Genomic DNA, 16,372 nt, shown 5'->3' with positions numbered 1-16,372 from the left:
TTTGTGGGCCCTAATCCAGGAGCAAAGTGGATTTATAATCAAAAACATCACGGACATTATTAATCTCAGTGGCCCATTCCTGGTTAAAAAAGGTCAAACAATAACAAACTGAAGCAATGTATAATTTGAAATCTGAAGTGGTGTGAGCGGCCCCTTTGGAATAGCAGACAGGCACACTTTAAGGAAGTACAAATGAAGCTGTTCAGCACCATGGACAGGGGTCAGATGTCCTTGATTTCCTTGATCCTCTTCATTCAGTGTAGTTCACAGCCCTTCCATTCAGCAGCTCTGGCTTTCTGCGCGTGTGCAGCCGGTACATGCGCTCTGCTGTACACCGGCCGCCTCAGTCCCAGGTCCATGTGCTGCGCGTGGTGAGAAGGGACAGTGATAGGCACCTGGGGACAAAGAGATTATGAGGCCCCGTATCAGTTTGGACAGACAGAGCCGGAGAACAAGTGAACGAGGCATGGCACTTTTCCCACTCATTTCACTGAGGGCCTGACTGCACACGGCGGACATGGCTCGTGTGAGGGGAAAGGCGCTTTGTGGATGAAGGAGACACTTTGATGTGAGAAATGTGGAGATGAGAAGCAGTTAATCAGCTAACCCTCTATGTCAGGGGTCTCTAAGTAAATTTCCCTGGGGGCCAAAATATATCAGCTCCAGTAAAATATGTTTTTATTGGTGTTCATATACATATTTAATTATTATCCAGCCCTGTGAGGCGACTTCTGTTGTGATATTGGGCTATACAAAACCATTAAACTTAAACTCAAACTTAATCAAAAGCATGGCAGAACTGCAGCCTAATCAATAATAAAAACGTACACTTGTTCTGTGTTCTCTAAACTTCTCCTAGACATGCAAAAGATGCGAGCAATGATCATGTGACTAACTATCAAAAACAACTTTGCAGTAATCTTTCTGTCTATATTTTGTTCAAAAGGACAAATATATAGAGCCAGGACTAAACACAGTTTTCTGCAGCTCCATGTGTGACTCTGGCTCAGATGTACGAATGATTATTGGTACTCCTCGCTTTTTTTTTTTATTTCATTTGGGCCACTTTCACACTTCATTGTTCTGTAAAGCATTGTCACTTGCCTCGACAAATGAACGTGTTACAGAAAATGTGCCGAAAATAAAACTGTCTAAGTCAGTGGTTCTCAAAGTGGGGGCCTCAGAGGCACTACGGGGGGGAAAATATATACAGTACAGGCCAAAAGTTTGGACACACTTTTTATGTCTTGGCTTTTCATTGTTTTCAACATTGTGAACACACTAAGATTCTCATTGAAGACGTTAAACTATGAATGAACACATGGGATTATGACGGAAACAAAAACAGGTGAAAAAACTCCAAACATGTTTTATATTCTAAATTCTTCAAAATTGCCGCCCTTAATTCTTGGCATTTTCTCCATGAGCTTCATAAGGTGGAGAGTTTTCAACATGTTTGAGAAGTCCAAACCATTTCTGTGACGACATCGTGAAGCTCACTGAGCAGATGTTAAAAGTGTAAAGCAGTGATCAAAGCCACAGGCGGCCATTTGGAAGAATTTATGTCAACTTCATATGTGTTCACTCATAAATGAACGGCTTCGGTGAGAATCTACCATAGTGCCACAATTTTGAAATGAAAGGAAAAACGAATACATGAAAAAAGTGTTTCCAAACTTTTTGCCTGTACTGTATTTTGAAAGGAAAAATACATGTACTTCTTTAAACCAATATTGAGCCAACAGTCATTGAGAGATGTTGCTTTTTGAAATTTTATTTTAGCTGTAAAATGAAACAATTTCCGTTGAATAAAATAAATTGTTATTTAGGGAGGCCCCAAGATCATTTTGGATAAATAAGGGGATCTTGATGATTTGGACTTTGGGAATGGCTGGTCTAAGCCTATCGTTTTGTCAGTTTCCTTTTTTGGGATGTGTATCGCTCACTTCTTCTTACACTTCTTCAAAAATCTTGACTGCAAAAAAAAAAAAAAAAACTTCTTAGAAAAAGTTGATCTTCTCCAGAGTGCCTACTGCAGTACAAGTATATTCTCTGTTTTACAGTTGCAGCATCTCGGCCAAATCCTAATGGCTTTTCTAACTTTTTCCTCCTTTAACAAAGACACGCACAACCATGTACAAAACCACTTTTATTAATTGAATTTCCCCCCATTTTTGTCTTACAGAGATCCCACCAACCACCACCTCTTCCTCCACCACCACCACCACCACCTGCGGCATCCGGACTGCCACAAAGCACAAAACCCCCCACAACGCACGTTTCAGGGCCGTTCAACTCCTTCCATCTCCTTCGCTAACGACGGACTGACAAAGAGATCTCCCGCACCTCTCCAGACGGACGGACACTCTTACCTCTTCTTTATAAACGACATTCGAGAAACACCGCAGACACATTAGCACACGCCCCCCCCCACCACCCCCCAACATCCGTTTTCTATGTAAATACTGTACAGGAAAGGCGTCGGGACCTTGCAGAGAGTTGAAACTTATTGAATTCTGTACATAGACATTAAGAATCCTTAAGTGTTTATTATGTATCCTCCATTCTTAGTCCTCATTTAACCTACACGCTCACAGATTACGGCCCACGCATCTGTTACGTCCACATTAGCAAAGTAGAGCTGCGGGGAAAACGTTAGCTACAGCGCACTTAAAACAGATGCTAATTAGTGAAAGGATTTCTTTTAAAGCAACACTATGTAACCAACAAGTAAAATGTCCTTCATTTTCTAAGCTCCAGACAGGACAGAAGCGTATGCAAAAAATTAGAGACAGCTCAGGGCTGTTGTAATGTTAGCTAGCTATGTCACGCTAGCTTGTGATAGCGCGCTAACAACAGGGCATTTTACGTGTAGTTTTTAAGATATGCTAGACCTACGTAGGGATAAAGCGAATTAGTATCAAGTCACGGAACTGTTTCCCAAAGCTTCTCGCAAATATTTTTGAACAAGTCTGATTTTATACCGACACCAAGTTATGATTTAAGAAGGTCACGGCTAGCTTTTAGAGACACCCTTTTCCTTGTGCTATCTACTTAGTGTTGCTTTAAATACAACGAATGAAAAGAAGTCCCACAAAAATCCCCCCGCGTCCACGGCCTCCGCTGTAAACTACCACCGCACAGTCCCGAAGCCCCCCCCCCCCACCCCTCATTTCTTAAGTCTGTAAATAGCGTTGTCCGTATCCAGACTGGAGGTTTTTCTTCTTTGGGTTCAGAGGGCCTGCACCCCGCCGGCCCGCTCCGACACCAGCCTCTCGCTCAGCTCCCACAGGCTGGCCGCGCTGCCCTCGTCCTGGGCCTGCAGCGAGGGCAGGCAACGGAAGCAGTTGTTGAAGTACATGCCCCCCAGCCCCTCCAGCTCCGGGGCCACGCCGCAGTACACTGTGGTGGCCGCTCCCTGCTGCTGTGGACAGAAGAGCAGAGAGAGACAGAGGAGTCAGTGAAGGAGGCCAACGCCGGGAGAGAAAGCCCATAAAAGATGTCAGCCATGGCTATGGGGCTGGGTACCGTTACACTTGTTCCATACCGAGACTTGGTTTCCGATACCTATTAATCAAATATGTGTCGTCTAGAACCAGAAAACATAACATAATGCGTGGATGATCAGCAAATTTACAAAATCATCAGGAAATGACTTTTTCGATATTGGTAGTCCTTTAACTTTCTCTTTTATGATACCAGTCTGGTATTGTTTAACGTTACCCAGCCCGAGTCATTAGCCTTAGAGATAACTGTCAACTTGTACGTTTTTGAGAAAATGGAAAAACAATTGTTAACCCTCAAAGACGACCAAGTTCCACAGCATTTTTTTTATCAACACGATATTAGACCAAACCTACTAGATTCCATCGACATTCTTTTAATTAAGTACATTTAGCTCAAATCTAAGATGATACAGATGCTGAAACAGAGTGAGTGATCGAGGAGATAAACCACAGACTGACTTCCTGACCACACTGGGAACGAGTGACCAAGGCAGCGAGGGGACAACGGAGCGACCGAGGAAACCCGAAACTGGCACATGGACCAACTTCTAAACGCGACAAGTGATCAAACCAAGGTGGCGGGAGAACCAGGAGGAACGGGACTACAGGCACACCGAGGACACACTGAGGCGGCCACCGAGGAGGCAAGGACACACCAAGTGAGCAAGCAAAGGAAGGACTGACACATCAACAAGTGGACCAGGGGCTCTGTCCGCTGAGGTCGAACGTCACCTCAGGGACAGGGTGACAAAGAGCTGTCTCCATGGGGGAAACGGCAGCTCCAAAAAGTGTACATATATTTATATACAAACACTATATTTATTTATTTGTCTACTGGACTTGTATGGGACCACGTCTGAGCCGCGAGGAGAAGGGAATATCCAGGAAAAACGACAACTTTCCAACGTGTCATTATGTAACATCTTTTGCGTTCGTTTACGGGGTTGTCCCAATGTGAAATGGAGAGGAGAAGTTCATGATATACGTTTGTTTTTGTTTTTTTTAAATGAAGGAGGTAGTTCATGTGATATCATTTCAACATGCCTAATTAAAACGCCAATGTCATTTCACGTCAGAGCTTATGAGAAGCTGCCAAACGTGCAGCTAAAGTGTACAGGAAAACTTACTCACGAGCGAAGTTCCCAAAAGTCTCTCCGCAAAAAAACGAAATGACTGATCGAATACAACTGCTCCGATTCAGTTTATTTGCCAATATAAAACCGCGAGGCGCAGGTAGCTCAAAGTTCACCGTTAAAACATGATCAGGGTGCATTGTTCAGAGTCGTCACAGCTCGAGGAAAAGATCTTCATATCGTTTGCCATAAGCATATTTTGAAACTCGACCAGTCCTAAGCAAACGGACCAGAGAAAGAGGAAACAGGAGGCGAAGTGATTTCAGAGTAGCATTTCGTTTGTTTGGACATTGCAGGAGGCACAATGATTTGAAAGTGCTGTCTCGACTGACCTTAAACAGATCGCGAACTGAGGCTACAATAGAAATGCTAACGGCTAACGGACATTGACTCATATTGGGTAACTGACTCATATTGTGTAACGACAGTGTTTGGGACATTTCCTTTTGTTGTTATTATGCTTATTAGCTTTGATTTCTCCGCGACATGGTTAATAGGTTTAGGTGCAATGATGCCGCTAAAGTCACTCTTCCCAACAGTGATCATCAGAATAACACAAGCGCACTCATCCACGTCAGGACACACACGCACTCTCCAAATCCGTCCCTTCTCCACGTGAGCGTCATAACACAGTCACGCTCTCCCCCCCGTTTCAATTCCTCTTCCATTCAGTGTCTCGCGTCGTCTTTTTTTGGACACAACCCGCTCGAGCGGTAATTAGCGCGGGGTGTTTCTCGGCGAAAGGGGGGGACTGGGCGTTTTGGAGGAGAAAGTTTAAAGAGGTGCAAAATAAACATGTCATGGAGAATTACACACATAACTAGCTCACTCAGACGCGGAGCTTTCAAGTGGAGGATGGGGCTCAACGCTCCTGCCAAAGCTTCCCTTTTACACTCGTCTGCGCGGACTGGGGCTGAATGGCGTTTGGAGAAGGCGTATTGCAGGGGGGGGCGAACGCTGGATTTACAACGTCAGTGTTGAATTTGCTGTTACATTTTAACTCTCTCCCCCCCCCCCCCCCCCCCCCACCATAACCAAGAACATTTTCTCCAGTTTGGCTTTGCCCAAATTGAAAAAAAAATCTTGATCTGGGAGGTTTACAGCTTGTAGGCCTGAGTAATGCCTCATTTGAAAGCTAAGACCGACAAAACTCATCTAAGCTTTGTCCTTGTTTTGTTTGAATCGCTTTTGTTGCTTTTTACAGGGTTTTTGCCACATTTTGTCACGTTCTCACTACTTTTTTGTGGCGATTTGGACGCATTTGGTTCTTTACTGTAATGTAACTGTAATAAAGCCACAAAAATGTGAAAAAACGCAAACAGGAAAGAGCTCAGGTCTTTCAAATGAGACAAACCCTTGCCTATAGGCTGTAAACTCTCAGGTCAAGAAGCTTTGAAATTTGGGTAAAGCCGAACTAGTGAAAATGTGCTTGGTTAAGGCGGGGCTTAAGAGGTTAATGGAATTTCTTTACTTCTGACAAAACACTCATTTTACAGTACCTTGATACATTGTACTTAGCTAAATGTAGTACAATGTACTGTGCTCTGTAAGAATCTGTAATAACGTGTACCTATGGGTTGGATACACAATGGAATAATATGTATTTGTAGTTTGTAGGTACATAATGTAATAAGACCTAACTCTAACTTTAACCCCAACCCTAAGCCCTAATCCAAAGGGTTTCGTGTCCTATTACATTATGTACGTACAAAGTACTAATACAAGTTATTCCATTGTGTATCTAACCCCTAGGTACAAGTAGTACAAGTATTACAGATTGTTTCAGAGCACATTACATTGTCCTACATTTAGTTATGTACAATGTATCAAGGTCCTGTAAAATAAAGTGACACTCACCACAATTTAGATTTTTTTTTTTTTTTTATCTGGCAGATCGGATCAAATTTGGCCCAAAATGTCCGGACTTTGTGCTTTTGTTTTCAGCAGAAAAGGATTAAAACGATGTTCTACCAAAATATAACCAGGCGAATAATTGCAACCATTACACTTTTGATCAATCGTTCTGTCCGATTCCAAAACTTTTCTTCTCCAATCAGGAGACGAAATGCGGAGGTGTCAGCTCTGGCACGCGCACAGTCGCCGCCGACATACACGCATACCTAATGAGCGCACGTGTAGAAACGACTGAAGCGCTTCCTATGGCAGATGTAAACGAGCGCACACCGGGTGCAGATGTCTTAATCATTTCACACACACAGGAGAACTGCAAACACGCAGATTTGTGGCTCTGTTTGCGAGTAAAGTTGTGCCAGGGCGGGCGTCCTGCCGCCTGATGCGCGCGTGGCCGCCGCAGATTGAGCGTGTTTGAAGTCTGCGCGGTGATGAGAGAGGCGAGTAAACAGCACATGAAATGACTGTGTCCTCTCCCCCTGCCTCCGAGCCGATAACCGCCGCGGCACGTGTCAAAGCGCTATCAAAGACGCGCAAATGCCAAGCCCGCCGCCCCGGCTTCATAAGGCCAGTGATTCCAGTCATCCCCCTCGCGCGCTGGCAGAGGCCATCTTGATTTAGCCGCGGCTCAAACGCCAGCCTTTTGAACGCGCCACTGAAGATTTGTGACTCCGCGGCGCCCCCTTGAACTCGGCTGACTTTCAGAGCAGTTTGTGAGCGTCCGGCGCAGTTCAAATAAGTCGTAAAATACTTTCAGTCCGTAATCCAGTCGCGCGAGGCGGAGAACACTTTCTGTCTTCCACATTAATATGAATTTAGCGGCTGACGTGGATCTTAGGTGCATTAAGGACTTCACTTTGTGACACTGTATGAGTTGCAATAAATCTTAACAGAGGTTGGTAGAGGACACAAAGTATTTATTAAAGTAAGAGTAACATTACTTTGGGAGGAGTAACTTAAGAGTACTCTTCCTCAACTAAAAAGCAAAACTTTCACAATTTCCTCCAGTTAACTGCAAAGTCAGTGTTAGTGCTCACACGGTCCCAGGTTCCACTCCTGGGCCCAGAGTCTTTGCCCCTTGAACTCGAACGCTCCCTCCGTGTGCTCCAATTACCACTAAAATATGTACAATAGGGTCCCCCAGGAGCCAAGACATCTCCATGGGACTTCCCTGGCTAAATAAAAGACACATAAGAATAAACTAATAAGTGTTTGTCTCTGAACTGTGCACACCTCAACAGATATGGCACTATGCACTTCAACTCTCACCCATCGCACCAGAGCTCCTCCTGTATGTTGCATAAAACTATGCCACTTAAAAATGTTCCTAAAAGGATTACATGCAGCTTAATATGAAAGGGACACACGTCAGAGATGACATTTTTGCGTGGAATTCTCTCAGCAGTCTCCCTTGAAGGAGCATAAAAGAGGTTTAATACAGTACGTGCAGGAAGCTCCACGAGCCATACGAGCATGAGCATGTGCACACACGAGCGACGCTCACATGTACATGGAGTCTGTACAAAATGATCTTTTTGTTGCATCTTCTGCAAAGTGTGACCCAGTGCATTGGTGTACCTACGCTAAACACATCTGTGGTGTTGGTGGTGTCTGTTCAAAGCTATGGCAATACAAAGATTTCCACTTGGGTTCTGCAAAACTGCAAAAAAGGAATATCAGTCAAATTGTCTTTCTAAATAATAGTAGTTTGAACATGTGGGTGCACGCTTCACATCATCAAGTAACACCATGTGATACTGTGGTCTTTGTGAATAGAAACCTTTATTGAGTCGTTTCTACAATATTCATATTGGATATATTGGTAATTGCGTGACACCCAGGTAAAAACTACTACACACGCAGCTAGCCTTGGCGTTAAAGCTGCAGCCCATGTGCTTGGGAACAGACCCTGGCTTTTGGAGGTGAGGGAAAAAAAGTAAAAAAAACAAAAAAACAAATACAAAAATGAAAGAAACATCTAAACATGTCCAGTGATTTACATTTCTTTTACAACAAAAGGATCTGCATATTCCTTTTTTGCCGTGTACGACAGCAATATGGCCGACCAAAGGAGTGCACACCACGTCTATGTTCCCTCGATAAGCAATGACCCCTGTCCAGTCTTCCTCACACACCAGTGACCTCACGGACTCTCGCTACGATCTCCTTGTACAGAATCTCGCAATAATCCGTTGTTGAAAAGCGTATCAAAAGCAAAAAGGGTTAAAGATGTGACGCCGTGTTGTTATTCTTTGGCTGTAATTTGTTTGGTGTCTTCATTTCCTGTTCGTGGGTTTTCCCGTGACATCATCGGAGCTGCACTTTTCACTCATTATGATTTCTTTAAAGCAACACTATGTAACCAACAATTCAAAGTTCATTTTGTAAGTTCCAGACATGACAGAAACAGAAAAAATTAGACACAGCTTGGGGCAATTGCAATGTTAGCTTGTCATGCTAGCTATGCCATGCTAGCTTGTGATAGCCTGAAAATTGTGAGTACACTGACATGACGATGATGTTAGAGCTACGTAGGTAAAAAGATCATCTGTATCAGTCACAGAACTCTTTGTTTTTTAAACCAATCTAATTTTATACTGACGCACCATGTTATGCTGTTAGGATGTCATGGCTAGCTTTAAGAATGTTCTTTTCCTTGTGCTAAATTTAGTGTTGCTTTAAATACAACAAAGAAAAATACGTAAAAAAAAATATATATATATACAAGAGGCAACTCAATATTTTTGGGATAATTACAAGTCAGATGTTTTATCGAACACGGATTTGGCATTAACACATTGAGTGCCAAAAACGGGAAAACTCGTTTTTACGAGGGGGGGTTTATTACGAAACTAGACACTATAATGCACCTTATGTGTGATTTTAGTAGCTCTGTGATGAACACAATGAACTTGTGAAAAGTCACATCTGGACATTTCATATATATTATTGTGTTTCTTTTCTTTTTTTAGTCAGAGGGGGCGTGGTTTTGTGTAGGGAATAGCTCTAAACCCGACACTTCTCTCTCTCTCTCTCTCTGGAGCGCGTTTGACAAAGCAGAGCGGCTTCTCATGGAAAGATCCAAATAGTTGAGATTTTAACGTTTTAAAGTTTTTAAATGGTTAAAAACGTCCAAGGACGGCTGAGAAACATCCTGTTAAAGTCTTCAATCCTGAACCAGGCTGTTTAAATGCACATGTGATGATTAGCGAAAGCGGTAGATAACACGTGTGTTTCAAAACGTGTCAACAATGTTGTCGTTGAAAACTGACTTGAAACAAATATATCAAGGTATTCTCCTCTACCAATAACATTAGTGTCCGTCCAGAGAGGAGGGAGTTGGAGAGAGGAGTTAATCAGAAAGAAGAGTGTTTCATAAAACACACATTATCTCAGAATCTAGAAAAAAATCTGTAATTTTGATCCAAACTGGCCTCTTCAAGAGGAGAACTACACACGACTTTCTACATTACTTCAACTAAACAGAACTGCCATGTTGCCATGTACCACACCACTGAGGCTGCAGCCCTCCAGATGATGTCCCCGAAAGCTCCGAATGGGTTTCTTTACCTTTGTGCATGTCCACCTTTGACCCAGATGTAAATAAACCTCATTTCTGTAGAGCGCCCGTTTCTTTGACCCAGTCCTGTACATAAGCATTGTACATAACGAACGCAAAACTCACCTATGCATGCAACAAAAGAAAATAGCAATCCTTTCAGGTACTTTTATAACCTCCAAATTCTCATAATGGCATGCACTTAAAAAAACAAAGAAAAAAAAGAAAACAATAATGATATAAAAAGGAGAAAAAAAGGGAAAAACGTTGCATAAAAATAACTTGGTCTTATTGTCAGGCAATATCCTCTCTCGGACAGTGTAATAGTCGTCCTGTTGTTCCTTCCTATGGGTGGTTCTCGTTTGCCTGTCCCATCAGTGTCAGTGTGCCCAGTGTCAGTGCAGCCGAGTGAGGGTTGAGGCATGATGGGTAAAAAAAAAATATCAATCAATCAATCAGCCAATCAATCAATCAATGAGCGATCTGGCCATACAACTGTGCAAAAGCTTGTTTCAAAAGTCATGTGTTTGTGGTCGTCAGCGTGTTCAAATTGAAGCCATACTGCGCAACATTTCCCCAAATACAGAGAGAGAAATGACAAACATTTATGACATTCTAGGTGGCATTGCTGAAAAATGTGTCTTACTGTCTGGAAATGCGAGTCTAGTGACAGCAGATGTAACGTTGATTTATTCACAATCACAAAAACACTGTCGTCCATTTTTGTTTCAGAGGCTTTTGCACAGCGATGTAAACGGCCAGAGGACATAACCCAATTGGACTAAGACGTTTTTGTCACTGCCCAGTCAGATCATATATCACACACGGTGTTGTTGTTGAATTGTATGGATAAACATGTGTAAACGGTGTGTGCGGTGAAGCCGGGAGTCAAAGCAGGAGGTCAGGTCCTGCCTCAGCCCTCTGTCAGTGGTGGATCCTCACAGCGGGGACTCCACAGGGTCTGTACTTCTGTTTCAGGAATGTTTTTATTTCCACCTGTGATGTTTCAAATCGATGGAGGTGTCTGATTTTTAATCTGTGATGAAGATATTTTACATTTAATAAATAAGCAGTGAAACACACGCCGCCCGTCTCTGCCTCTTATCTTGGACAAAGTTATGATTCTTTATTCTGTTTCTTTTCTTTTTAACAAATGAATATGATATGCATGAGACTGTTCAAATGATATCTCAAGAAACAAGCTGGCAGTGATGGGATTCACGGCTCTTTTCTGGGAGCCGAGTCTTTGGGATCCGTTCATTTCAAAGAGCCGTTCAAAAGACTGGCTCTTTTTAATTTATACTGAACATTTAAATCCGGAGGAGTTCTGGGTCAATTTGACAGGATGAAAAAGGATCTGGCTCTTTTCATAAGTGAGATCCGGTTCGAACCGTTCATATTAAAGAGCCGTTCAAAAGGGCCGCTCGGTCATGAACGTCACATCACTACCAACAGCTTAAGCAGCTAATGAATGCCTTCAACTGCTCAATCTAAATTCCCAACAATGAGAAGTTTCTGCCACAAGAGGCGCTATTCCTTCCCCAATGCTGTAGCTGACCAACAAGAGCCTTATTTATATTACACATACCCTAATCCTGTCATATCAATCTGGAATGGCTGGATTAAATGGTTCGAGGAGAGAACAAAGTGTTAGCAGGACATGAGCTGCTGATTGGATGGAGAGCACCCGGTTTTAGCCAATCACAGCCAAGTCTCAAAACAAACTGCCACAAAATCCATGAAGTATTTAGTTTTGAGAAAATCAGATCTTAGCAGCAGATCTCCCAGCACCATCCTGTGGGGAAATGTAAAATACCCCTTCTCACCTGACTGGCCACTGAAGATGGATTCTCGTGTTTGTGAACTCATGACTAGGCAACAGATTGAGCAGAACGCGATTAACTTTACAATTTCAGTGTAGAAATGAAACAACAAATTGATTAAAAATGCTACTATTATTTGTTTTGGTTTTTTTATTTTTTATTTATGGCTATCGCAACTAGCAACACATTTCATTCCCTCGTTGTGGGTCTTGACTTAACAACTCAGCTCATATAGGATTAAGTTGCAACAAATACCAAGATGTAAAAAGTTTAATAAAGGGTGATGTAAAAGGTAAGGTGAACAAGAGAGTAAGAAAAAATAACCAAATGAAGGCTATTTACAAAAGGTTAACAAGAATGTAACTTAAACTAAGACAACAAACGTGTGCTAACAAATCCAAAAAGTCATGACTAAGCACAGCAAGTGTCACATTAAAGTGAGCGTTTCAAGAAGTGGCACAAACTAAACTCACACGAGTGCTCCCTGGACACACAAAGTCCAAAACGACCTGAAGGGGCCCATCACAGAATGCCGTACTGGTCACAAAGATCAGCGCCCCGAGTGTTGCAAGGTGTGGCCTTTAAGAGGCGTGGCTTTTAAGAGGCGGGGCCTTATAGAGGCGTGGCTGCAGCAGGTGGGTGATTGGGGCAGGTGTACAGACACCGCCCCAATCAGGGACCAGGGGTGAGCAGCCAACCAGGACCGAGCCTGAAACGAGTCCTCCAATCCCAGGCCATGGCTCACACAGCCAGGTTTCCAAAAAGGAAAGGAGGAAGTTCTTTGCTCTTTAATACAGAAAGGTACAGTCTATACAAATACCAAAAAATGTACTCACTGTTTCAGCAGACATAAATGATGAGAAACAAAACATGAAATCATGCGGAAATAGCAATATTTTCAAAGATAATACCACCAAAGCATATAAAAAGAGATTGTTATGAAGAAATGAAGATTGCTCACAGAAGCAGGAGTTACAATTTGTTTTTACTACAGATACTTCATTTTAATACTTAATTCAAGTAGAAGTACTGTTTAAAAAACTACTTGTAAAAGTACAATTACTTCAAGTATTTGAGTGAATATCACTGAGTACGACCCGCCTCTGCTTACCCTGAGCATCAGACCTCTATAAACACATTCTCACACACAGTCAGTCTCCTGTTAAATACCGACGCTCCTGAGAGAGTGAACAAGTGACCCGACTGATGTTCCAGAAGAAAACACCACAAAGATAGAAATGAAGAGTTCATTTTCAAAAACAGATGAGAGGCATTGAATAAAACGTATGCTTGCAAATATCTCTTTACATAAAAGTGTTTTCCATCTGTAGAGAACAGTAACAAAAATTCAAAATGGAGGTATCTGCTTGTGAGAATAATCATATGTGGGGTTCCCTTCAGTGACAGCGCGTGGCCCTCGGTGCAGGGGCCTCTGGAGCTGACGGCTCAGCTGCACAGACGATCCAGGGTAACGCGCTGCTCTCACAGATAAACAAGCTGCGCCTCTATTCAGCCTGAGCAGTGGAGCAGCAGCAGCGGAGATTAGCTCCTCAAACACTGGGCGCACAGGCCAGTGACACCCACGCCATGGTCCCAGTCACCTCAGTCACCCCTCAGTCACCCCACGGTCACCCCTCTGTCACCCCTCTGTCACCCCTCTGTCACCTCCGTCACCCTGAGCCAGCCAGCCTTCGGTCACACCACAGTACTGCTAATACACACCACAGTACTACTAATACACACCACAGTACTCCTAATACACACCACAGTACTGCTAATACACACCAGTACTCCTAATACACACCACAGTACTGCTAATACACACCACAGTACTGCTAATACACACCACAGTACTCCTAATACACACCACAGTACTGCTAATACACACCACAGTACTGCTAATACACACCACAGTACTCCTAATACACACCACAGTACTCCTAATACACACCACAGTACTCCTAATACACACCACAGTACTCCTAATACACACCACAGTATGTTGCATGTTCGACGTCCCGAGGCTCACTGTTGGCCCTTCTTCCACGACCATCATGTCACGGAGCAGCATCAGAACCCACGTTGCACAGGAGATGAGGGCTCACACTGACCGAGAGGCAGCGGTGTCTCTGGAGGAGCGTTAACACCATGGACACACTCTTCCACAGCCATTTCTCTCCTTTACGTCATCCATGTCCTTTTAAATCTACAGCAGCCTTTTGTTTACAGTTGTCATCCGCCATCGTTGTCCTGGGATGGGCCCCTACTCCCTTCAGGGCCATTACTCAACAGACAGGATCAAGCCCAGACGCGCTGAGGCCTCATGGGAAATAGTCATAATAAAGAGTCTTGAAGGTAAATGAATTTCGCCTGTTATATAGCGTTAACTGCATTTATTTTTGTAAAAGCCGCGTAACATTTTGCAAATTCAGCAGTATCTGGATACTATCCCATGCTTTCCTCGCAAAAGATGTATACATATCACTTTTTACTCTTTTTTAAATAATGTTTATCAAAAATACAATTATTCCTACAAAGAGAGTCAAAGCACCTTCCAAAGCACACCCAGTCACAGTTACTATGGGCCTTGGGTGGGATTCAACACATACCCATTCACTTCATTGAGTACAGTCTCCATCATGATCCCACAGTTCTAAAGAGGGGCTACTACACTGCTGCAAGTATTTGGTCATCTCAAACACATCTTGATGGTTATATTACAATAATAAGCACTTTGGTCTTCCTTGTGTTGTTATAAAGTGTTACAGTATATATATAAACTTTGATCGATCGATCGGTAGATAGATAGATAATCTAAAAGGGCTAACCACTACACTTTTTTTTTTTTCAATATCAGCACTTAGATACCTGTACTAAATATTTGCTGTCTAGAACCAGAAAAGAGAAAAACAATGTTTGGAAGATCCATCATCTCCAATCACGTTATGCTGATTCTATTTTACGTTTACTTGGTTGATGGTTGGCCTTCTATTCTACAAGTAGAGCAGTCACCTATATTCCAGTTCTGTTGACAGTGAGAGATGCGTCCATTAATGTGTAGTAGCAGTAGTCCCATGTAGTAGTTGAGGCTTTGGGGCCTACGTGAGGGCAGGTGACTGCATTATTATGTTGAATACGTATCGTGATTTTACCCATATTATTTTTTGATTAAGCTCACCTTTTCCCATGTTATATTTACACCGTGTTCCAAATGACATTTTTCTCAGATTTTCTAAATTGTCAGCTCAAATTACAGTTAACATAATTTTCAAGCCTTTAACTGTTAAGGGATAATATGAGTGTGGTTGAAAAAACCTCCCAGTGATAACAGCATTTTTTTTTAAATAAACATAGCAAAAAATTGTTCCAAATTATTATGCAACTCATAATTTGCAGCATTCGGGAGACTCCAGAGGCACCAGCAGCTTCACATATGTGTTTGCTGCTTTATAGCAGCTGTTCAATTAATCTTGATGTATTTGTCTGGCAGAAACTGTCCTCATTGTGCAAACATGTGTGTGTCTGAATCATCCACAAATCTCTTATCAGTATGATGATCAAGCTTCATCTTTTACGAAATATCAAAGGTTTTCATACCTAGACCAAGGCATTCAACTATTTCACGCTTTTCATCAGCAGAGAGATCCTTTTTCTTTCCCATGTTGCTTGAAAATGTTGGTCTGCTTAATAATGAGGAACATCCTTTGTCAGATGTTTTTCCCTTAACTGGGTGTACCTGAAAACTAATCATCCCAGGTCTCTGAGATTAATGTCAGTGATTCAAAGAGCCCTGAGACACAACACCATCCATGATTTTCATTGAAAAACGATTTTTTTTTTTTTACCTTTATGGCACAGAAATACAATTTGCACAATCATTTGGAACGCAGTGTATACTATTATTTTCCAGCCTACTCCTTTGCATTCTAACAGAAGCACACTCTGTCACACACAGTAGTGAGAAAATCTCCACAACCTGAATAGAACCAAAACTTTTTTTCCCGCTACCGCACCGGTATCGTTTAACGGTACGTGGCCCTACCCAAACAATCCCGCAGTTCTGTCCATACTTTCAATAATTTCATATCATTCCTACCTGAAAGCAGCACATATTTGTGAATTGAGGTCAAAAGTAAAGTAAATGTCTGTATTAATTCATAGTTTTGCCTATAATGCCAAACTTTTCTCTCTTTTAATTGTGGTATAACATGTTCTCTTTTAATCTTTCCAGCCCTCAATTAGCTTCCACTACAAAGCATTTCTTTCAGGTTTTTTCTTTTTAACTTTTTTTTTAAACTGCACCACTCCCCCATGTGCCAGGTTCAGTTGACTCTGAATGTTCAGAAAATAGCAATGACATTTACTTTTAACCGCTTTCCCCAAACTCATTATTTTTTAAGTTCTAACCCACTTAGCACTGATTCCAAGGTGACCAAACGT

General features: G+C 42.4%; 2 protein-coding genes across 2 annotated transcripts in view; one reads left to right on the top strand and one right to left on the bottom strand.

Annotated features, from left to right (window-relative positions):
* The window catches only part of LOC306971519 (transcription factor Maf-like), a 92,459-nt gene extending 89,725 nt beyond the window's left edge, over positions 1-2,734 (top strand). The window contains exon 3 of the mRNA XM_079567829.1: positions 2,186-2,734. The gene's annotated coding sequence lies outside the window, so the exon portion shown is untranslated. The remainder of the gene's footprint in view (positions 1-2,185) is intronic.
* A 482-nt stretch (positions 2,735-3,216) lies between these two features.
* wwox (WW domain containing oxidoreductase) overlaps positions 3,217-16,372 on the bottom strand; it is a 294,998-nt gene continuing 281,842 nt past the window's right edge. The window contains exon 9 of the mRNA XM_079567827.1: positions 3,217-3,424. Coding sequence (XP_079423953.1) covers positions 3,233-3,424 — 192 coding nt within the window. The 3' untranslated portion in view covers positions 3,217-3,232. The remainder of the gene's footprint in view (positions 3,425-16,372) is intronic.

Source organism: Gobius niger (genome assembly GCF_951799975.1).
Source record: "Gobius niger genome assembly, chromosome: 12".
NCBI lineage: Eukaryota > Metazoa > Chordata > Actinopteri > Gobiiformes > Gobiidae > Gobius > Gobius niger.
This window is presented reverse-complemented; position numbering and strand designations above follow the sequence as displayed.